Source organism: Bufo gargarizans, chromosome 2 (genome assembly GCF_014858855.1).
Source record: "Bufo gargarizans isolate SCDJY-AF-19 chromosome 2, ASM1485885v1, whole genome shotgun sequence".
NCBI classification, from domain to species: domain Eukaryota; kingdom Metazoa; phylum Chordata; class Amphibia; order Anura; family Bufonidae; genus Bufo; species Bufo gargarizans.
In genome coordinates, this window is record NC_058081.1 from 716,646,678 (window position 1) to 716,671,067 (window position 24,390).

A 24,390-nucleotide genomic window follows, 5' to 3' on the forward strand; every position below is an offset into this window, starting at 1 on the left:
AAACCCTCCAGAATTGCTTATTCGGTGCTGACCAGAGAGAGGAGGTTTGGTGGCTTTGGTCTGCCCGACATACGTTCCTACTATGTGGCCTTTCAACTATTTAGAGGTCTATCCCTCCTCAATAGCACTTATAGTGCTCCATATGTGTGTCTTGAGCGCTCCCTGCTCTCCACTAGAATGAAGCGGATTCTCTGGGGGCTGTCCCCTTGTTCTCCGGGTAGTTCCTCTTTGCCACTCCTATGGAAGGGTATGTTTGTTGAGTGGGCCAAGCAGTTTAAGGATAGAACACTTGAGTTTCCCATACCGGGTACTCCGCTTTCCTCTTTACAGTTTTATGTCCATCCGGAAGCTGAGAAGCCCTCAGGTATCTGGCCTCTTTTGGCCGAGATCCCTTTAAGTGAGATCCGGTCCCCGGATGGGTCCCTGGATTGGTCCACGGTCTTGAATGACCCTAAAGTCAAAAAAGCTTCCTTCCTGCAGAGTTTTGCCCTGCAGAAGGAGATTAAGATGATTAAGCTACCACCCCCCACCACCTCTGGAACCCCCTCTTGGCTGTCTAGGAGACTATCAGATGCCCGTAGGATCCCTAAACCGCTGTCTACCATATATAAGGAGTTACTCTCAGCCTCCCCTCCTGAGCTACATTTCCTTTCTTCATGGGAAAGGGAATTGTCCATCCACCTTACAGACCCGGAAAGGGCTTTTGTCCTTACGCACTCTCACGGCTTTAGCCGCTGTATTAAGGTACAAGAAAACTCGTATAAGCTGCTTACGAGATGGTACAAGTCCCCGGAGTTTTTGCATAGGCTTAACGCAGATTTCCCAAGTGAGTGCTGGAGGTGTAGAAAAGACGTAGGCTCTCTGTCACACATTTGGTGGCACTGTGAAAAGATTAAAGCGTTCTGGACCAGTATAGAAGCTCTGATAAATGAGGTGTGTGCTAAGCAGGTTAAGCTGGATCCTAAACTGATCCTGCTTTGGTGCCCTAATGACTCGCTTTCCCCCTGTAGATCTGATCTTCCTACTATGCTCATCACGGCGGCGAGACTGCTCATCCCGCTGCTTTGGAAGGATACTGAACCTCCCACTGTTTCGATGTGGAGGGATAAGGTGGATCAGATCTACAGGTTTGAAGAGCTGGCCCACTGGGAATCTGGCACGCGTTCCCGCTTTCTAAAAATCTGGTCACACTGGAAGACATATAGGAAGTTCCCCTGACGGAGTTGGGGAAAACTCCCCTACCCCCCCCCCCCCCCTTCCTTTCCCTTCTTTCCCTCTCTTTTCCTCTTCTTTGTGTTATATTAGATTTTTATTGTCTGTCACATTTGATGTATCATTTTGTACAACATGTGTTGCATTGACATGCAATTGTGGTCACGTCCATGGCTGATTTGTGACTATGCCTTACCAGTGATGCTACGATGGTTTGTGATCGATTGATATGCCTTACTCTTTGAATAAAAATAAATTTGGTTAAGAATATAACTACTATAATACTGCTCCTATGTACAAAAATATAATTATACATGGAGATGTCACATATATTTCATGGAGAAGAGTCAATACTCCCAGTCCAACATCAGCACTGATGATTATTATACCCAATTTCCAAGTCTAGTTCTAGCCTGGGACAGTAATGTACGGTAGTACAGAACTTTATGTTTCTTAAGAAAGATGTCTTAATAAAGTTTGATTTGCGATAAAACATAGGATTACTGTATAAGACATAAGAGGCAAGTGACTTCCCTATTTAAAGGAAATTCTGTGGTATTAGGCTATTTCCAAACACCATAATATCTCTCTAAGGCAGGGTTCACACAGAGGATTTTGTCAAGGTCAAAATGCACCATGAATTCTAGGGAAGAAACCCTTTGGGTTTTACCACGGTCTTTCAATTTGAATGTGGTGGACCGTGGATCCGCCAAAATTTTCTGCCAGATTCGATGGAGCTCATCTGTAGGCAGACTCCAAATAGTGTCTCCATAGAGACATGTTCATTCTTGGCACAGTCTGGAAAACCATGTCTAAATGGAAAAAACTGTGGATTTGAAGGTAAAATCAACAGCCATGCCCGCTGTAACAGCTGCATGCCATACATCATGCGGTTTTATCCATGGATCCATGCCAAAATCCACAGCTGGTTTTTCCGTCAAGTGTGGCCATACCTTTTAGGATATTATGTCAGTGTTACTTAAAGGGGTTGTCTATGCTTGACAAAAAAATTACTTCTAGACATAGTGCCACTGTTGCTCATAGGCAGTGCCTGGTACTGTAACTCATCCTACAGTAGTTCAAGTAAATAATTAAAAAAGATCCCTTAATATTATCTAAGTGGGGGCTTCAAAATAGGCTACAAGACATGCTCCTCCCTTCAGTCGGCCCTCTCAGCCATTCAGGAGACATGAAAAGGGGGTCACATAAAATACTTTCTTACAACTTACTGTGAGACCTAAGGAGCAAAAGGAGATTTTTTTGCATCTCCTAGCCTTCTAGGCATAGTACATTGTTGAGGCAATTTTGAAGGTCTACTGTGTGTCCAACCATTCAGATTCCATAGGAAGTTATTTATATATCGCAATCTTAAGGGAGCATGGTCTGATGATTAGTCCCTTTAACTGAATGAATAGCATTTCCCTATTGTTTCTTCTAAGAACAATTTATCATGTGCCAAGAATCTACGAGATGTTGTCCTTTTGAAGCTTTGTCAGTGGCCTTCAAGTTTGATAAATGTTAAATTGTACCATTAATATGTAAACAGCATAGGGCTAGATGTGGAAGCAAGTGTCCACCCTTCCTTCAGAACATCATCAGGACTTTCTCCATGTATACAAACAGTTCCAACTTGGCATAATTTTAAACCAAATTGAAATTTCAAAAACATCTGTTCAAGTAAGTAAGGAACAGGCAGGACACCTCCTCTTGGGAAATCTAGAGTAGAACAATGACGAGTCACAGTTCTTGCAAAATATTCCCTTTAATAGAAATTAAACAAACAATGATGTAGCTTAGTGAATTGGGCAAACAACATGGGGTCACTGGGGACTAATCAGAAAGAAGTGAAGGTCATCGAGAGGGAAGGCCTACTTTTTGCTATTTTATAACAGATAGCTGAGATGTTCATGAAGCCAACATAGTAGAGGCACCATAGGATGAACCTCAATCAATTTCTAGAGGGAAGAGGGAACTACAGTACTATTTCTTCTTGCGGAGAGCACCTAGTAGACGTAAGAAGTCTTTTAGACCAGGTTGTGCTCCCCTGGACAAAATGGTATGCCAATTAGCTCTCTTTCCAAAAAGAAAGCTGAAATGCTGGTGGTGGCATCCGCTGTTTAGCTTTTATTTGTTTTTGGAAAGAGAGCTAATTTGCAGAAGAAAGCGGACATTGCACTATACTGTGTGCAAACCTCATACTTGAGAGACTCTACTACTTGGCCTGCGCAATTGATTCTTGTTCATGTCTCGAAAGGAATGGAAGAAGTTACTCAAACCTACACAATTGCTAGTGATGTTCATTAAGATCAAAGTGAAAACCAAAAGGCCAGAGGAAGAAAAGAAGAAAAGAAACCTAGTCCCCACCTCTATCTTATAAAATAGGTAACGACTTACCTTCTTTCCTGGAGGCTAAATATTGAACGCAATGCATTTCGTCTCCCGTGCAGTTTATGTGGGTTTTAACATCACAGGATTGAGAATTTTTTTCAAAACACGATGGACAGCTCACTCCATTAACTGTGGAATTTGTTTGTTTCCCTGTAATTTATCAAAAAGAAAAAACAAATTAATACTTTTTTTTAAAGGGGTGTTTCTATCTTGGACTTTTACCCTCTGTCCACAGGAATGTTCGATAGGTGATTGTCCCACCTTCGACATTTGGACCAATATTAAGAAAAAGGCTTCATCAATCCCCAAATTGTGACTGCTGTGAATGGGTGTGCATATATTCAATTCTATAAGAGCTCCATGTGGTTCCTTCTTGTTCTTATGATGATGGTGAAGAGGTAGGACCCATAACTATCGTATATTTATGGAATAACCCTTTAAGTTGAATCATGGAGGCTAGTGTATTTTTTCCCCTGTTATGGTGCTTGTTTTTACCAGTAGAAAAAAAAAAAAAAGATAATGGTATTATCAGAATTTATATGCTAATAAGTAAAGCTACCAGAATCCAACAATATCTACAACGGGGGGCTAGAACCCTTCATAGAACTTTACAATTTTGACAAATTTTGTACCTTTACTAAAGACTAGTGCTATGAAGGAGACAATTGAAGAGAATCCAACTGAGTAAAGGTGCCATATCATAATCTTTGCCAAAAAAAAAAGTAGAGGACAGACCCAAGGGTCACCCTCCACTTCTCTCCTCTAGGAAAGAATAGTGACAAATATGTTCAGAGATCAGTGGTCTCCAACCTTTGGTTCTCAAGTTGCCTAGAGCATGAGAGGTTATAGTTTGGCAACTGCTAAGCGCCATAGGTTTGAGTCTACTGTTCTAGGTGAGCAAACACCTAGGGAAGAGACACCATTTAGTGTGTTGCCATGTCTCTTACCTCATGCCCCTGGGTACCTCAGAAGCAAATAAAATAATATGTAAGAAAATAACTTATTTTAAAGGTGATCTGTCACAATCATCCTGGTGTTGGATGGGAAACAATTTATAGAGCAGGAGGAACTGAGTAGACTGATATAAAGTATTGTTGGGAAATTCAGTAAAACATTTTATTCATACTGTATAAATCCCTGCTCATTGTGGACCTAAAGGGGTAGTGCAATCAATAGATACTGATGACCTGTCCTCAGGATAGTTCATAGATATCTGATCGATAGGGGTCTGAATCTCAGCACCCCAGCGATCAGCTTTTTGGAGAGGAGGCAGATGTCGTGCTAGCCCTACTTCTTCTTCAAGAATACACTGTGTATGCAATGGCAGCACAGTGTAGTTACAAATTCTGGTCCCATTCAAGTGAACAGAACAAGCACTTGAAATTACACTACATAATTGAGACTTCTGAGATGAGTAGTGTAATCTTGAAAAGAAAGTAGCGCTGGTATAAGTGTTGCCTCCTGTTCGAACGGGTAATCTGTGGGGTTGCCGGCAGTCGGACATCCACCTATCATCCTGAGGGTAGGTCATCAATATGTACTGTTATTTTCACAAAATAATGGCCAATAATACCCTATTTACATTTATCAATTAGTGTAAATTAGTGTACCCTTCCCTATTAAATTTGTAATTAGAGATGAGCAAATTTCTTAAAAGTTTGATTCGGCCGATTTACTGAATTTCATGAAAAAAATTGATTTGTGACGTAGCAGGTGCAATAACAGGGAGCTGTGATAGCGCCGCCACTGTCATTGTACCCCTCAGATGCTGCGTTCATACTTGATCGAGGCATCTGAGTGTAAAATTGACAATAAAAAATAAATAAACCAAATTTACCGCCTCCATTTGCTCGCGACGGGCCGGCAGCTGCCATCTTGCTTGAAGATCTCGGACGAAATTCTGTGCGGCACAAGATTAAATCATCATGCTGGCTCAGATTTCGGCCGAGATCTTCAAGCAAGATGGAGGCTGGTGGCCCGTCGCGAGCAAATGGAGGAGGTAAGTTTGAATTTTTATGTTTTTTGTACTATTTCAGGTTAAATCAATTTGCTGACACGAAGCACGAGAAGATTCGGCTACTAGGCGAATTGGATTTGTCCTTAAATTCGGATAGAATTTCACTTTGTGGGATTCGTTTCGCTCATCTCTATTTATAATCTTTATTCCCACTTAAACTCAACGCTAAACCAAGCTCAAGTCAAAGCTATCCACGCTAGTAAATCTGAGCAGCAGCAGTAGAATGGGTTTTAACCATTAGCTTTGAGTTTTGGTGGGAGTAAAGATTATGGGGGTCATTTACGAAGCAAAGTACGTTATGACACTTTTGTGGCCGAATCTGGGACTTTTCCCTGTTCACACCACTTTTCCGAAGTGACAGAAAAAGGGGTCGTGGCATGGGTGGGGAAGGTGGCGGGCCAGCTGAAAATATCTTAAATCTACGCCAGAAACAGGCATAGATTTAAGCAAGTCGCATGACCAGCACCAAAGTCATTCATGTACCGGTGTCTCTACATGTTATGTTATGTTACTAAGTCCTTGTATAGCGCTCTAGAGGAACTCAATCCGATCGAAGCGCTTGTCGATGGCTATATTGGTGGGCCCCTCGTCATCCTACACAAATAGCCAGGTCTTAACCAACCTCCTGAATTCCAGGTAATCTGATGTTGTTCTAATGTGTTCTGGGAGGGAGTTCCAGATTTTGAGGGCCAATACTGAGAAACGTCTGTCCCCCCCTTGTCTTATCTGCATCTAAAACACCGGTCTTAATAAATTACCCCATATAAGTTTAATAGGGAAGGGTAGACTAATTGATAAATGTAAATAAGGTATTATTGACCAAATGGCTTTTTAAAAATAATGGTTAACCACACCCCGACATTTATCAGGGTCAGTTTGAATTGCAATATGTTCTGGTTGCACATTCCTTCTAGAGTACATACAGTCCATGGGGCCTTTGTTGCAATAGTCCTGATTACAGCACATTGTGGTCACTCTCACACGGAACTTCTCTGTGGTTAGTGTCGCTGGATGACTGCAATTATAGAAACTTCCACAGGATTTCTCCAGGACGGCACTTTTCATTTCTCCTAAAATAGAAGACAGAAGAAGAAAAATATCCGGTTAAGTCTATCCAAGAGGATACTTGTCTGACCTCAAAACATTTTTTTTTCCATCCAACTCCCATTATTACTTTGACCATTTTAGCTAGGTCAAATTGATGAACAGAAGGAAGCCCCAATCATGAGGTGACATGAGCAACGTTTGCTCGTGGAGCAGACAAGCGGGCGGCCCTCACTGTCATAATATGAATAGGGGCAGAATTTACAAAACATTTGCAAAAAAGATCCAAAGTTTAAACAGTGTTAAAGAGGCCTGGTGGCTCAGTGATGATATCAAAGGGGTCGTGTGTCTCTTTTCTGCCTACCACAAAAGAGCGCTGGGTAAAAGAGCGCTGGGTTTGGTAAGGCACTGCATGTTCTATGGATTAGTGTTGCAAGTACGCCATTTGCCTAGTGTGTGTGAGTAAGGCATGTTCCTGATTTCTAAAAGGGCCATTGCGTGCAAAAATGACCCTGGCTCCAGCCATCAATATTAAAATCCTGAAGAACCCCTTTAAGGGCCTTTCCCACACCTTCCTGAAACTGAGACTATGCAAAGGATAATTGGTTATTTATTTCTTGTGGGAAAGTAAATATCTCCTGGACAAGGTTCGCAATAGGGATAAAGAACACACACTCCCTCAGTCTCCGCTCTCTGATTTAACCCTATTCCAAATCCGATAGTGATAGAGTTTTTACTTCTCTAGTAGACCAGTCATGGTTGTTAAAATATGACCATCACCACCCATTGTTACATACCTGTACATCCATTTGTTATCTTTGGTATAGAATATGTTTTACTTCTGAAAAATAGAAATTGTCACATGAACTCAATTTCTACTGCAACCCATAACCCACTTACTTACCATTCCCATCTTTTAGAGTTGTCTCGGTGAGGGTCACCAAACAGCGACTTTGTGGAGATTTACAGAGCTCATAGTGACCAGAACAACTATTTGAGTTGAGCGAAACACAAACTTCACATTCCAGGGCAGCACCTGAGGGAGTAAGGGAACATATATAGGATTATTATGTCTCAGTAAACAGGACAATGGATTAAGCTCTGGAAAAAAAGAAACCTGTGGTTTTCCTCCATGGTGTAGATGTTGCTAGGGATTGGCAGACATGCCCAGTCCTGCCACATTATAACTGTTAATCCCAAGTATCAATGGATGTGAAGTATGAACATGAACTAAAAAGCTTGACTTGAACAGTTTTTTGCTTTCAAAATTTCTATTGGTAAAAGTTTTAATAGCTATTCCTTTCAGGGTTATCTCCAGGAATGATGATCATAGCAAATCCATAAAATTATGAAGGATATGGATCCCTGTGGTCAGGTTGCTGGATCTCCTCTGACTCATTAGAACGTGGCTGCGTCAATCAAGTTTACCTTGACTTCTCTTTAAGGGGTTTTCTGATTATAACAATATTTAAACAAGTGCCAACAGCCTGCCCCCTGAAACAGAAGATTTATACTTACCTGCTGCATGCCTCTCTAGTCCACTTCTAGTCACCACACTGTTTCCATCCAGTAGTTAAAGGGAATGGTCACAAGCACTGCTCCAGCCAATGACTGGCTTCAGAGGAGACGTGCTGCTTTTGGCCACGTACTAGGGATGAGAGAACTGAGCTTCGGATACTAGATTCGAAGTCGCTTCGCTCCACACTTCGTTTTAATCGTCTTGTCAGAGCCCATACATTTTATTGCTGTACGGCATTAAAACGAAGTTTGGAGCGAAGCAAATTCGGACTCGCTCTTCTCTACACATTACCGCCAGTGGGTGGAGCGGTGCATGTGACCATGCCCATGGAAAACCCCTTTCAGATGTTCCATCAAATATCAGCATTGCATTGTAGCAAAATCATTAAGTTCTCCAGTCATTTAGCACCTACATAAATTTTGGAGATGGCTGTTTATTTTAATAAGGCCCAGATTGGGACACCTCCCACCCACATTCTAAAGGTAGAAATACATGGGCGGCTAAAGGGAGGCACGAGACACTGCCGTGAGGCAGCCAAAGACCTTATGGGCATGCAAGTCGCAGTGTTTTTTTAATAGATCATGCCAATTGAGTGCTTATAGTTAACAGCCAACAACGCTTTCCAATTCATGGGTTCATGTACAAACAGTCAGAAATAACATAGCAACAAACAAGTCAACAATTAAAACAAGAGAAATTAGGTCCCTGCTCACAAGAGCTTACAATCTATGAGGAGATAGTTCTGACATAAAAGGTAAAACATGCGTTTTGCGCACAATAGTCCAACACAATAGGGAGTTAGACAGAAAACTGCCGACACCAGCCGATATCTGTAGTGCTTCTGAGTACATGAGGTTCTGGTGGATAGTGGTGGATGATGGATCAGGTTCAGTATAATGAGGTGGGGAGAGGGGTGAATGGGGAAGAGTTGGATCAGGGGATTTCATAGGCCATGCTAAAAACATGGGATTTAACCAAATCACTTGGGGTAGGGAGTTCGAGAGAACTGGTGCAGCTTGGGAGAAGTCTTGGAGATGGGAGTCAGAGGTTCGGATTATAGTGGATGTCAGCGGCAGAATGGTAGACAGAAATAAGGGAGGAGATGTAGGGCGTGCAGCACTGTGGAGAGCTTTGTGGGTGGGAATCAGCAGTTAAAATTTAATCCAGTACTGTATGGCCAACCAGTGCAATGACTGGCACAGGGCAGAGGGCATCAGAGTAGTTACTGGCTGCTGCTTTCAGGATAGATTGGAAAGGGGAGAGTCTGGTAAGGAGGAGACCGATTAGTAATGAGTTGTAGTAATGGAAATAGATCAGGACAGCAATGAGTTTTTGTGGGTTCTACAGTAGAAAGGGACGGGTGAAGGAAATATCAGTGTCAAACATAACACCGCAACAGAGGTCATGCTGCCCAGAAAGGATGGTAGTGCCACACACTGAGATGGAGATATCAGGTATAGGTAGGTTAGTCAGGGGTTCACCGCCAATGAGGCGAGGTGAGGCGATTGCCTTAGGCAGTTCCAGGTATGGGGTAAGAGGGGGCCAGCAGAAGGGCCGCTTCTATTATGTAAACACTCATCTCTACATATTCAATTACATTGATATTCTCAGGACAGAAAAACAGTTGAATGCTGCAACGGGACACGGGAGTGATGTTTCCCGGGCCCACTGTTTCCTCTAATAGGCTTTAGTCTAGTTCCTGTACCCTATCAGAGGCCGGTGTCATCATCATCATGCTGCCTGAGCCGGTCTGCATAGAGCTCAGGGCACAGACTAGAAGGGGTCTCTGTCTTGCACTGCATCGCTGACAGCAGAATGGACGTATTTGAGTTTATTTTTATTTGGCAGTATGCTGCCTTGCCACAATGGGGTGGGGTCATTATTTTGTAACTGGAGGAAGCACTATGGAGACATTGCAGTTGTAAAAAGGAGCATTTTTGTACTGGCAAATATTCTAAGATGGCCACTATGGGGACATACGTTCTACAGGGGGCACAAAAAGTTTTTTTTTTTGTACTGACACACCTTATAAGGGAGCATTTTTTTGTACTGGCACACATTGCAAAGTGGAAGTATTTTACTGGCAAACATTATAAGGGGTCATATTTTGTACTGGCACACATTATAGGGGGAATTATTTTACTGGCAAACATTGTAAGGGGTAATTGTTTGTACAGGTATACATTATAAGGGAAGTTATTACTACTATAGGGGCATTATTACTTCTGGGGGCAAAATTAGAAACATTTTAACTATTGGGTGCACTCTGGCAGAGAATTATTACTATTGGTGGGACTTTTGGGTGGACAATAATTTTTAAAGGACACTATGTTTACGTCACCATAAGTTTCAGGGGCACCATTTGCTAGGCATAATTACGTGCAACGTGCACCAATAATTATTGAAGGGGAAATATCTGCGTGGCCATAGCATTTTTAGGGGTATTATCTGTTTCTGCAGTATAGTATTGTGGAGCACAGTATTAGAGTTGGCAGGATGGGTTCAGAAGGTGGGAGGACGATGGAACAGTAGGAAACTAAGATGCCTGTTTGCCAAACTCTGCAGAGACAAAAGATGGCTGAAAGAACTCCTCATGGTGGTTTGGTCTCAATGGAGACGATAAAGAAAGAGAACATCTACATCAGAGGAGACATCACTGGATAGAAGAGGTACTGTATGTGGTGCTGTGTTGGATAGAAGAGGTACTGTATGTGGCGCTGTGTTGGGTAGGAGAGGTACTGTATGTGGCGCTGTGTTACCTGTATGTTTCGTAGAAATTTGCATTGGGCATTGGGGGGGTCTCCGTTTCAGTTTTTGCCTGACTTTGAAAGATTCTGTTTCGGATAGACAGATGACATAATGTTAGAGACAGCGGACAGACAGACACTAGTGTTTTGTAGTAGGACAGGGGTGATGTCAGGGACAAAAGCAATAAACAAGCGTATTAAAATGGCGATGTTGTTTTTAGACCTTGACCAGATTTCTTGACCATTTGACACTTGTTTCAAGCCCTAAAGGAAGAGGATAAATGAGCCCAATAGTATGACTAGGGTTTACCTATTGCACACCCCACTTTAATGCACTTATGTGTGGCTGGGTATGTTTGTGGATCCCTTAGGTCAGGGAAGGCTATCTCCAGGTTAATGTATTATTGTCAATTTAATTTCTGTTTCAAAATAAATACACCTAATCCAGATTTTCTGAAACGTGTCAGTTTGTGGTTTCTTGAAACATTGTTTCAGATAAGTATAAACACAATAATGCTCTCCAGAGTTCTTTGGGCTGTCTGAAAGGCGACTCTGTAGTAAATATAGTTTGAACAATACGGGCACGCAATACTTACTGGGGAAACAGAATGTAATATAACTCCAAGATTAGTGAAAACCAGTTTAGGCAGCCTCTGAGTCCTTGAGTATTAAGGAACCATGGACATGCTTTATGTTTGGGGCTGCTGAGGCAGCATTATGACCCTCCTGTGGTGGCTGGCAGACCATATAAAGTGCCTGATGTGAAGACAGAATGTAGATGAAGAGCTAATCTTTTATTAGTAAGTTCAGTGTACAGTAGACATTAAAATATTTAAATATCAATGACCTTTTCTCAGAATAGTTCCTCAATATCTGGTGGGTGGACATCTGACTTCTGGCTGCTGAACTATTTGAATGGGCCGTGGTGTTCTGACGAGCGATGCAACCTCTTCATAGTATGCCGAACACAGTGTCATACATTGTATAGTGGCTTTGCTTGGTATTGCAGCTCAATACCATTCTATTGAATGGGACTGAGCAGCAGAAAGGCTATATGACTGATAGACATGACGTCACAGGTCATGGAAGAGACCACAGAACCCAATGAAGCAACACAGCCCCTTTATGCAGCTGTTCAGCGGAGGTGCCAAGACTTTGATCCCCACCAATTTGATATTGATGATGATCTGGTCATCATTATTTATGTCCTGGAAACCCCTTTAAGCTCTGATGCTTTTCCTAGTGGAGGCTTCAGGGAGACAGAGTCTAACATTTATGACATCTTTGCAGCTCCCCAGAGGTCTGTTCTGAATCAGCAAATAATTTGGGATCAATTTAGATTTAAAAAAAAAATGAAAAAAGGTGTTCAAGAACAGGCATTGACTTTAAAGGGGTTCTCTGGGAATTAAGAAAATTAAATACCTAAGTATTACTTTACTATAAATATATTCCCCAAAAATATTTTATGATTTATAATGGCTCGTTTTGTCTGGGGAGCAATTATTAGGAGTAATAAAATGGCCGCTTTACTATTATTACACACAAAACCTATCCTAATCACACAGCAGGACACACCAACTTCCCCACCTCCTCTCTGTACTTCATATTTCCTCATGAACTCCGTTCCTACAGAGATTCAGCTGAAGATCATATTAAACAGTATTCAGGACTAGAGATAAGCACATTTTTCAAAAATTAGATTCAGGCCGCTTCAGCCAAACTTTTTGAAAAAATGTGGTTCGATCCGAATTTATTTGTGGCAAATTTAGTTAAAAAAGAGCTATTTCCTGGCTGCAGAGAGCCTTTATAGTGGTGTAGAACACTGTGCCTTGCAGTAACACGCATAGGGAGTCTGCTGTGGTAGTGAAATAATACTGTGGGTCTGTATGACATGCAGATGACAGGCGTCGCTCTTAGAATCACTGCACACTTCACTTATTTGGGCAGTCACGGGGCCAAAACTGACCAAATAACTCAAGTGTGAACTCAGCCTTACAGGTCGATGTTAGCGTCAAGAAGAAGTGCACTCCTTTTACATCATTGTCAGCTGATTCCACATAGATGTCTACAGAACCTGCTCTATTAAACACTTATACAAGTAGAGCCCCCAACAGAGTGGAGAGGGTGTCAGCAGTAAGTTTGTTTTGACGTCACTGATTATTTTGCCCTTCCTCTGATCCGTCAGAACAATAACCCACAAAAAACAGATCCTGTCTGTTGAGCATCCGCCTTCACTCAGTCAGCATTTGGTCAGTAATCCATCAGTATTGTTAATGGAAAAAAAAAAAAACAAACAGGAGTGGATCCAAAACACAGATGATAGGTGAATGGAATATTTGCGTGTCTTCTGTGTTTTGTACCCAGTCCTCCTTTTGGCTACCAAATCACAAGCCAATTCTGATAGGACCATACAGGCCTTACAACTACTACACAGACAGGATCCGTTGTGCGTCTAATTTTTCCTTTCTTCTGACAGATCAGAAGAAGGCTCAAATAAATGATGATGTCAGCCAGGCCGAAAGGCAAAATAGTGGCCCAGTTATGAAGTGGTGAGGTGGAAGCAGCATGAGAAAACCACAGAGTGGCCCAATGACAAAGTGTGGAGGTGGCGGCAGCTGCAGCATCAGGAGGAGGCCACAGAGTGGCACAATGACAGTGTGGAGGTGGTGGCAGAATCAGGAGGCCACAGAGTGGCAAGGAGACATAGTTTGGAGGTGGCAGCAGCATCAGGAGGCCACAAAGTGGCAAGATGACATGGTGTGGAGAAAGCAGCAGCATCAGGAGGCCACAGATATGGCAAGGAGACATGGTGTGGAGAAATTAGCAGCATCAGGAGGCCACAGATTTGGCAAATTATGGCTTGGGACTCACCACTTCGGCTTGGCACAAGCTATCAATTCTCTGAAAGGTGCAGAGTCCACCACTTGGAAAGGGAGAGACTGCAGCACCAGCAACTTGGCCAGGAGCACGTTCAGCTTCTGCGCCGTTGGATGAGTGCATGCATACTGTTATCTCTTAGCAATCGCTTCGGTGATCGATTGCTGACGGAATGACTGACGAGGAGCAGGAGAATCAGGACCAGCAGATGATGGGAAGGACAGATAGCTTTCTTTTGCTGAGGTGGTGGAGCCTTGACTACCTGAAACCGGGTGCCTGCCACTGGGTTGCTGCGGCATGCTGGATGACCACATTGGAGCCATGGTTCTCCCAGTCCACTTTATGGTGACCCAGCATATGCTGACACAGGGCCGTGGTCCCTACATTGGCACCCTGGCCACGCTTCACCTTTTGCCCACAGATTCTACATATGGCCATGTTCATCTCCTCCGGCGGCTTAACAAAAATCTTTTACATTTCCGAGTAGGCGATTTCACTCCCAACATTACGCACTGACTGACTGCTATCTCCACTGCCTCCGTGAACCCGTGCACCAATACTTTCATGGCAGGTAGGCTCCTGCGAAGTGGGTGGTCTACCCCATGCACATTTGTCTCCCAACCTCCCACTGCTGCCACCCTGCTGACTCCTAGCCAATCTAGAAACTTGCTGGCTCCATCGCTGGCTCACAGGAAAGTTGCCCCCTCTTCTCCCGATGATGATGAAGCCCCTTCCTCACCCAGCTCCCAAGTGCGATCAGCTGCATTATCCTCATCGAGTACTGTCTGCACGTCACTGATGTCCTCCTCAACCATCTCTGGGTCAGGAGCCTGACTGCTTGCAACACCAGCTCCCATGCCACTCTCATCATCACTTCTTGCCTGCCTACCGGAGGAAGCGGCAGATGTCTCCTCCAGATCTTGGTTGGGCAGTAGCTGCTGACTCTCCTCTAGCAGCTCGTCCATGCTGAAAAGTGGAGCTGAGCCTACGGCATTTAATACTTCTCGTGCTGAGGGAACTGAAAATGACAGAGGAAGTTTCAGGACTGTTCCCGGGCCATGCCAACTAAGCGTTGTGTCAGAGGACAGAGGGGGTCTCTGATGTCACTTGGGACGAAGTGGATGAACCAATCAAAAACTGCTGGGTTGCTGGTCAAGACACGACTGCTAGATGACACCAGGAGCTCAGGCCTCTCGCTCTGACCTCTGCTGCCACGGCCCCTTACTCTGCTGTGACTGCTGCCTGCCCCAGAAACATTTAGGCCTCTGCTACTCCCCTGTGCAGGGCCTGGCACTTCTCTGTCTGACATACTGTTAGATCAGATAAATAAATAAAAAGGAAATTAAAACACCCCAAAAAAGTAGTTTTCTCACTTCAGCAAACAATGGCTAATAAGCCCTTTTTTTTACCACTAATACATGCCAAAAAGGGCTGTAATCTTCTCACTTCACCACAAAATGGCAAATACTTTTTGCGCCACTAATACATGCCAAAAAGGGATTTTCAACATAAAACTGCACCGCTGAATGACAAATAGGCCCTTATTTTTTTCCACTTTTAACATGACACAAAAGGCTTTAGAACATAAAACTGCACCGCTGACCGGCAAATATATTTTTTCTTTTTCCACTAATACATGCCACAAAAGGGCTTTACAATATATAGCTGCACTGCACAAGGGCAAATAAGACATATAAATATGTCCTTGTAATAAACACTATAATGCCTGTATCACACAGCACTTGCACCCCAAAAAGAACGGTTTGCTGGAATTACACAGCTGTATAATGGCAATTTGGATCCCCAGTCAGTGCAGCAAGGTGTAATAGGATGGTTCCTATTACCCAGGCTGTAACCTCCCCTACTGAACCCTGTTCAACATAAATAATGTGGAATGATGCCTCCTTATCCTTTCCCCGCACCTTGACTAATCTTTCCCTGCACTTGTAAATAGTTTTTTTTTTGCACAATGAAGTTTTTTATAACACTGTCCGTAGCGGCTTCTGACGTCTTTCCCTGCACTAAGTACACTGGTAAGTGGCAGAATCCAAGATGGCTAAATCTATTTATAGGGCTGTGAAATCACAGGGCTGGCTTGCTGCTGATTGGCTGCATGCATGGCATTATGGGTAATCCCAGAGTAGCTTTCTCCATGTCCTCACACATGCAGCAGACATTTTAGGAAAAAAATGGTGCAAATAGAATTTTTCCTGAAATTCAGATCTAATTCCACTTTGTCAGTTTTGCTTGGCTCATCTCAATTCAGGACAATAATTCCTGACAAGTAGAGCATAGAGGAGGACGAGGCAGCTCTTTAGCTCAGTGCTCTGAAGCAACTTGTGCTTCTGTGTGATTAGGACAGATTTTGTGTGTACTAATAGGATAGGGGCCATTTTATTTCTCCTAGTGATTGCTCCCCAGAGAAAACGAGCCATTATAACTAATTAAAGGTATTTGGAAATATATTTTTTATAAAGTAATATTGGCATATTTTTGTTTTCATAATTCCTGGAGAACCCCTTTAAGCTGAAAACCTGAATAATCTATATAGACTGGTTGCTAAGGATTTACTGTCTTCCAACCCTATTGAACAAATAGCAGTTTTTAGGCATTGTATCCATAGTAACCCATTTGTCAGACATGACTCAGTTGTTCAGCTCAAAGCTAGATTGGCATTTCAAAAATATTCCCCTAAAAAAAAAATTTGTGCTATAAAAAAAAATAAAAAAATTGGGAAAATTATGAAATTCTTGCTCAACATGGCAATGAAAATATTGAAGGGAAAAGAAGAAAACATCTCTGGTAAACACTGGCCTCTTGCCAGGCTATAGACACGTGCTGAGATTCCCCTTGGTTTGGCAGTGCGTACTTCAGGAAGTCAGTGCTTGCATGTGCCAAGAATAAAATGAATAACACATGTGTCCCCAGAGCAATACAAGTTCAGCCTTATACCACAGAATGATGAAAAAGGACAAAAATGCGTGTGTCTGGGCACAGGCCGTCAGTCACGTACAGCAAATCTACTTTATAATCCATTTGAAGTTAATAGGCATAATTAAAGAAGGTGTGATCCGGGAACCCAACCAGACACCACAGTCAGAACTTCTCACATCTGTTGATTTACACTTTTTTTTAGATATACTTACATTGATGGGTCTTCTTCCCAAAATGGGAAACCTCCATTATCCCTACTATTGGATGAAAGGAATGTGCCCTTTTGGGACCTTTTTTGATACCCCTCTATTGGGTTCCAGCTCTATCCTCCCCCCAGTCACTGCAGGTAGAGATGAACGAAGTTATCAAAAATTCTATTCGGCTGCTTCGCCGAAGTTCTCAATGAAATTTGATTAATTGTGAATTACTTCATCGCAAATCGCATTCCATTGTATGTAGCAGACGCAATGATGGGGAATAGCAATTGTGCCGCCCATGAACCCGTCAGATGCCATGTTCAACGCTTATAGCGGCATCTGACAGTTACATTGAGGCCTTTCAGGGGTTTAAATAGGGGTAACACCTCATCCATTTGCTCGGGGAGAGGTGAGGTGTGTATGTTTTTTCTTTGTTTACCGCCGTTTCAGGAAAAATATATTCCTTCCGACAAAGCGCCAGGAAATTCGGAATTGTGCTGAATCAAATTTTTCCTGAAATTCAGATCGAAGTCAATTTGTTTAACTTTGATTCGCTCAACACTAACCGCAGGTCTCGGGTCTCTCTGTGTCAACGTCTTGTTTGATGCGGGTCATGTGACCGCTGCAGGCAATTACTGACCTGCAATGTAAAAATCACGTAAAAATCGGCAATGTAAAAATCACGTAATGCAAATTCATAACGCAAAGTACAGGCATGGGTCACTTTGACTACAAGTTTCCTGAAACTGGAGAAAATGTTTGGCACGGCAGAACATTAGAATAGCTTCATATGCACATAGAGTGCTCCAATATATTCACGATTGCGCTAATCGGCAGTGATTAGAACATTTTATCGCACTACGTGCAACTTCACATTTTAGAAGGTCTGACTGCAGATTACTGATTGGTGCACTAAATATTGTTGTGAACTTGACATTGTTTCCTTCTCATTGGCCCACAAGCAAGAAGCAGAGAGGAATCATGTGTTCAGATGGGAAAAAATTCTTATATTCGATATAACTAATATATAGCACTATATTCTAAATATTAGCGAATTTTCGAAGTGGTGATATTCGCGATAAAAATTCAGTATTTGAATATTCGTGCTCAACACTAGTCTCAGCCAGTGATTGGCTGGGTCCAGAAAGTGGAGAGAGGTGGGGACCAGAGCAACATCAGAACAGCAGCAGTGAGGGATCAGGGAGATGATATATTTTAACCCTTTATGCCCTTTGTTTTTCGACTGGAAAACTTGCATAGAGTCACAAACATGAGTTTTTAGACCTTGACTAAAGTTATTAGCCAAGCTTAGTGGATACATTACAGGTTACAACCCCTCCCGGCACTGATTCACACAATCACACAGCACCCCATTTTTAGCAATGATATTGTGCCTTTGGAGAGACACAATTGGGATGCAGGTCTGAATAGAGACTTACTGAGCAGTTAGACACATTCTACCTGCAAATGCATTGAGGTCCTGAAGTGAAATTATGTCCAAATCAGTGGTGGAACCATGTCCATCTCAACAGAGCTACAGTGATTCCATTCCCCTTAACATTGTTGATGCTCATCTTGTTATTCAGCTGGATGTCTCAAGTCATGCCATTGGGTTTGGTACTTTCATTTACAAAGACTCAACCTGGATGCACATCTCAGTCTTCATTGCAGGCGCTACATTAAATAGAGTTTTCAGGGTGATATACCGTAAAGAGCTCTTAGAGATTTTCTACATAGCTGGTACCAAGGTCATTCTACCATGGTGTATTAAATGTTCATGATCATTGTCTAACTAAAATAATTGATGGCTTTCCTTCGAGCTTTCAGTCATCCAGACTTTTGTGTTTCCTTCTCCATGCTAATGTTTTTTCTTTACACCAGGGAAAGCTTTAAATGCATCCTGGAATCATGAAGAAGGACCTCGATAGAGGCTACAGTTGTGTCAGTTGTGTCAAGATGAAACCAAAGAAGGATATTTCCACCATAAATTGTATTTAAAGGGGTTGTCCGGGTTCAGAGCTGTTTACAATAACACACTGCCGGACAGAAGCTTCCGCCCGGCAGTGTGTTCGGTGAATGTCACCGGCTCTGATGGGCATGCTTTAGCGCTGCTTTAGCCATTTTACTGGCTAGGGCAGTGCTAAAGACCGCCCATCAGTGCCGGTGACATCACCGGGTTTCATGGCAGCCCCATGGAGAGCCCGGTTTGTCACCGGAATTCCTGAAAATGCCTTTGCCCTGTGCGATTTAGCACAGGGCAAAGGAGAGCATCTGGGCATTAACTGCTCCGATGCTCAAGTCAGGGGGGCTGCCTGGGTGAAAATGGAGGTATGTCCGGGTTCAGCTCTGAACCCAGACAACCCTTTAATTCTTGTTCACAGATCTAGCTCTGAAGAGCCAGTTTCACATTCCCTCTGCTGTGATGTAATTGATTGTCTAACTCTATAGAATTCTTACTCAACATAATGACACAGAAAGATTCATTGCACAAAGTATGTAAGAGTCAGAGGACTCAGATCCCTCTTCAGGACTTTCCTGTTCAACAAAGACAATTTACTATTCAGGAAGAAAGGATCTGAAATTATGGGAAGCCAAGAGCAGAGAAGCCTGTTTCCAGGTTTTGTCCTTAATGCATCCTCATGTCACAACTGGCCATATATAACCTGATGACTATAGTACTTATGGTCTCCAATATCAAGTTGAGCATCAAGTAACTCCAGTAGAAGCCAACAGTAATTTTTATGCTTATCTTCACCTCGTCACATTTGACTCCTATATGAAACTTTTGGCAGTGTCCTCTTTTTATTGCTCATACAGTGGAAGTGGTAATTCCCAAACAAATCTCATAATGGTGTTGTGATCTTTGCTTATAATCCCCAAGCGTGCTTGATGCTTTTTTCATAATTTCCCCAGGAGATGAAAGGTACAAAGAAGTGGTGTTAGCTGCCTCTGCCTATTATTATGTGTAATGCTCAGAAGAGTAGCACCTTGAACAGGGCCCTCACTTTCCATGTACTATTTGTAATACTGTTGTAGAGGACATGTTGGACCTCTTCAGGCATCAAGGCCCAATGGCAATTGCTACCTGCAATGCAATACTATTCTGGGCTCTTTCAATGCTCCTCCACCATTATGTTCTCCAGGCCATCTTGCTGTTCTCTACACTCTGCATTTTCTCTAGGTACACTACTCAAAAACAAATCATACCATTGCAGGCTAAGTTTAGGACTGTTGGCTTCTTAACCCACCCAATAGACACATCAAAATGTTAAAAACAGTCCCATGCACATAAGTTAATATAACAGTCCCCTGGGGCATATACAGGTATAACATAGAGACAAAATGTTTATTTTTTTTTCTCCTCCTGCAGCTTGTCAGCTCCCCCACTGCTTCCCCTTCATTCAGGCTGGCTGAGATCACAGCCAGCTGAAGAGGAGGGGGGGGGGGGGATAATTTAACCCTTCATATATTGGGCTGGGTAGACTTTTAATTTGAGTGCTAACAATCTAAGCTTTTAAACAAGACCAAGTTCACATTCAAAGAGATACAGCTATTAGAAATCTTATTAGGAATGAAAGCTACAGGTGTATACAGCTTTCACTGGGAACCATTTATAAGGGCTGTAACTTGCAATGTATAAAATCTGGTGCAAAGCTATTGGTCTTGTTTAAAAAATTAGATGATCAGATTTAAAACAAAACCAAAATGACTGTAGTTGAGTATTAGAGATGAGCGAAGCTTTGAAAAATTTTATTTGACAAATATAATTGAAAATAAAATTGGATTTGGGACAAATTAACTTGTCACAAATCACTATGTTAAGACTATTCAGCCTAATCAATGAGACCATTTTTAATGGCCGCTTAGACAGAAGTGCACCCGTCTAACGCCTGTTAAAACTGTAATATGTTAGTGCAATATGGCCTCTTGGGTTTAAAAAAAAAAATTTAATTGACTCACCTCAGAATTTACTCTCTGGTGCTCTGGGAGAGTGAGGTGGTGTCATCACACTTAGGACAGGTCCTTCTGCAGGTCTTTTCCACTAAAGAGAGGAGTGGACTGCCTCTGCGCGAGCAAATGGATGAGGTGAGTAATTTTTTCCTCTTCTTTCTAAGACAACTCTAGCCGCCACTTTAGGAAAAATTATTAATTGCCATGAAGTGTGAGGAAATTCCGCTTTGTGGCAAATAAATTTTTCCTAAATTTCAGATCAATATGCGTTTTGGATGCTTTGATTTCCTCAACATTAGTGACTGTATCCTAATGATACGCTAATAAATAGCCGTCAGAAGTGCCCTACACAGTCCCTGTTGCTTCCACACAGTATTGTCCTTTCCTGCCTGCACAAACACTCTGCAATGAGGTACCATTTGGTTCCTGACCTCTGGAATTGGCCCTAGTTATTTGACCACTTTTATTGTCTGCTATCTGTCTGTCTCTTGCTTATGACTGAACTCCACCTGCCTGGTCTCGATTTCTGCCCACTGCCTTGGTACCGTGAACTGGTGACATCAATTCCTTCATGCACCAATGTTGCTAACCGAGATAATTCTGGGAGTAGTGGCTTGAGGATCTCCTGTGGAAAAGTCTGTACCTCCTTGAGTGGGTTATGGGTAAAGAATTTACAATCTCTTAATCTCCAGTCCCTGCCCTGGTTCCACATCAACTCCATTCAGTAATGTGTGTGAGACACTTCTGATGGATTTTACATTCTGCATTCTCTATAGTTACTATACTGCTAATGCTCATAAATAATATGGATGTACAAAAGTTCACACAGCTAGAATACAGGTCTAATTCAGCACCACTGTTAGGGACACAATGTTGCATCTTCCATGGGACTAATTAACCAGACCTATTCAACCCCTTCATAATGGTTCAGCAGAAAGGTGGAAAATCCTGGCATTGGGGCTATAATATACAGTAGATGCAAAATTAAGCTATTTTCATGATCCATACAAAAACTGTGCACTGGCATGATCAACTTTGCTACATCTATATGGACTAGTGGTTTGCGCCAATTTTTATTGAGCAAGTTGTGGGGGACTCAGATATCATTGTAGAGAGAGCAAAGCAAGGTATGGGACTCTATAGGGCACTGTTGTTGACATAGGATCTTTGCTACTTTATGGCTACAAGGACAAGAGTTGTAATTAAATATAAGAGCCCCTAAAAGAATGTCTGATGACTGGAAACCTCTTTGGTCGAGCTACGTATATACAGGTGGGACTTTGTTTAAACTTCCATGACTTCATGTGCACTGAATAAATATTTCCATACTCGTCCCTTCTCTTCCAGACGTATATTATACCTTTAAGCACAACACAGATCCCTCATACAGGACACCATAGTATAGATTATAGGAGGGGGTCATATTAATATACATCTATATATGCACAGTCACAACCTGCTTCCTGGCATCCCCTCAAAATCTGTCCCAATAAGGTCAGTCTACTTGCTCAATCACGTATAGCTGCCAAGGATAAAAATACTACAGAGGTACAAAAGGTCAAAATAACCAATTCAATATGCAGGTTATATAACAGGTCTTCAGGCATGGAAAATAATTCTAAGTAGAGATGTGGCAGAGTTGAGTTTGGAACATATTTAGGATCATATGTGGTTTTGCACAGGAGGGCGGTAGAACCTACGGCAGATGTTACAGATGTAGGAATGATGATTTTGTTTTATGTAGCAGACTTGAGTTTTCCAGAATTGAGTTTATCATTCGACATAACTTCACCTCTGCATCATCTCCATAACCTTCTTTAGTTGCAATGTAACAATTACTTAAATATATTGGAAATGTGAAAATGTCAAATTTGAAAACAAAGTTGGAAATTCATTGTTTACCCATATTTTACCCAAACCCCTCCACTATACAATGCTAGAAGACTTCTTAAAATGCAGTCCAAGTTGACTAATAGTAGGTAACCTTATAATTAGATAAAGGTATGCCTCATTACCTGCCGTTAGTAGAGCAGAACAGATAACGAGGAGGAACATCATGGTGCTTCCTTCCTGCAGATGAAGCAGTTGCCAAGAGTACCTCGACAAATGAAGGACCTTAGGATAATTTCTTAGATCTTTAAGACAAAGTTTCCATGTGTCAGCCTGTTCCTTTCTTGCCTTACTTTGTATCTCGAACAACAAACTAGTGTCTTTCACCACAATACACCTTTTTTTCAACTTAAATTCCACCCCCTGGCAAGAGTCGTAGGTGCCTTTTCTTTACTAGATCAAACTGGCAAAAATCTCTCGTCCTTGAAACAAATCCAGGTAGGTTGAGGTTACGAAGCTACACGAGATGAGGTTTTAGGAAGGTGTCCTGTGAAGCCTTCAATTGGAAGGTGCTTCAAGTCCCCAGCTCTTTTCAAATCCTGAAAATAACCTTTGCTCACTTGAAAGGCCACCACCGAATAGATGATAAAGTCAATGACATTCGAGTCCTTGGAAGCAAGTGTGCCAAGAGAGAAGGAGGGAGACTTCAAAAGGAGCAGAGAGGACGGTGCTGCTGCATAGGAGATAATCACAGTAGTTCTGGTCCCTGCTTCAGGAAACACACACACCCCTGTCTTGGCAGGAGAGGGTTGCGTGTTCTTGAACTGCACGTCTGGGCAGGCTTATGTGTGGTGTAGCTATAGTTGAAAATTTAACAGTGACTAATCACCCTGGTGTCTGAAGTTCAACTATACAGTACATATATACATATATATATATATATATATATATATATATATATATATACAGTACAGACCAAAAGTTTGGACACACCTTCTCATTCAAAGAGTTTTCTTTATTTTCATAATTATGAAAATTGTAGATTCACACTGAAGGCATCAAAACTATGAATTAACACATGTGGAATTATATACATAACAAAAAAGTGTGAAACAACTGAAAATATGTCATATTCTAGGTTCTTCAAAGTAAATACCTTTTGCTTTGATTACTGCTTTGCACACTGTCGGCTTTCTTTTGATGAGCTTCAAGAGGTAGTCACCTGAAATGGTTTTCACTTCACAGGTGTGCCCTGTCAGGTTTAATAAGTGGGATTTCTTGCCTTATAAATGGGGTTGGGACCATCAGTTGCGTTGTGGAGAAGTCAGGTGGATACACAGCTGATAGTCCTACTGAATAGACTGTTAGAATTTGTATTATGGCAAGAAAAAAGCAGCTAAGTAAAGAAAAACAAGTGGCCATCATTACTTTAAGAAATGAAGGTCAGTCAGTACGAAAAATTGGGAAAACTATGAAAGTGTCCCCAAGTGCAGTCACAAAAACCATCAAGCGCTACAAAGAAACTGGCTGACATGCGGACCGCCCCAGGAAAGGAAGACCAAGAGTCACCTCTGCTGCGGAGGATAAGTTCATCCGAGTCACCAGACTCAGAAATCGCAGGATAACAGCAGCTCAGATTAGAGACCAGGTCAATGCCACACAGAGTTCTAGCAG

General features: G+C 42.2%; 1 protein-coding gene across 1 annotated transcript in view; it reads right to left on the reverse strand.

Annotated features, from left to right (window-relative positions):
* The window catches only part of LOC122929132 (phospholipase A2 inhibitor and Ly6/PLAUR domain-containing protein-like), a 53,168-nt gene extending 29,674 nt beyond the window's left edge, over positions 1 to 23,494 (reverse strand). The window contains exons 1-4 of the mRNA XM_044282626.1: positions 22,902 to 23,494; positions 7,566 to 7,697; positions 6,541 to 6,687; positions 3,607 to 3,750 (exon numbers count right to left, since the gene is read on the reverse strand). Of these exons, the coding sequence (XP_044138561.1) occupies positions 3,607 to 3,750; positions 6,541 to 6,687; positions 7,566 to 7,697; positions 22,902 to 22,944 (466 nt within the window). The 5' untranslated portion in view covers positions 22,945 to 23,494. The remainder of the gene's footprint in view (positions 1 to 3,606; positions 3,751 to 6,540; positions 6,688 to 7,565; positions 7,698 to 22,901) is intronic.
* Positions 23,495 to 24,390: the final 896 nt, after the last annotated feature.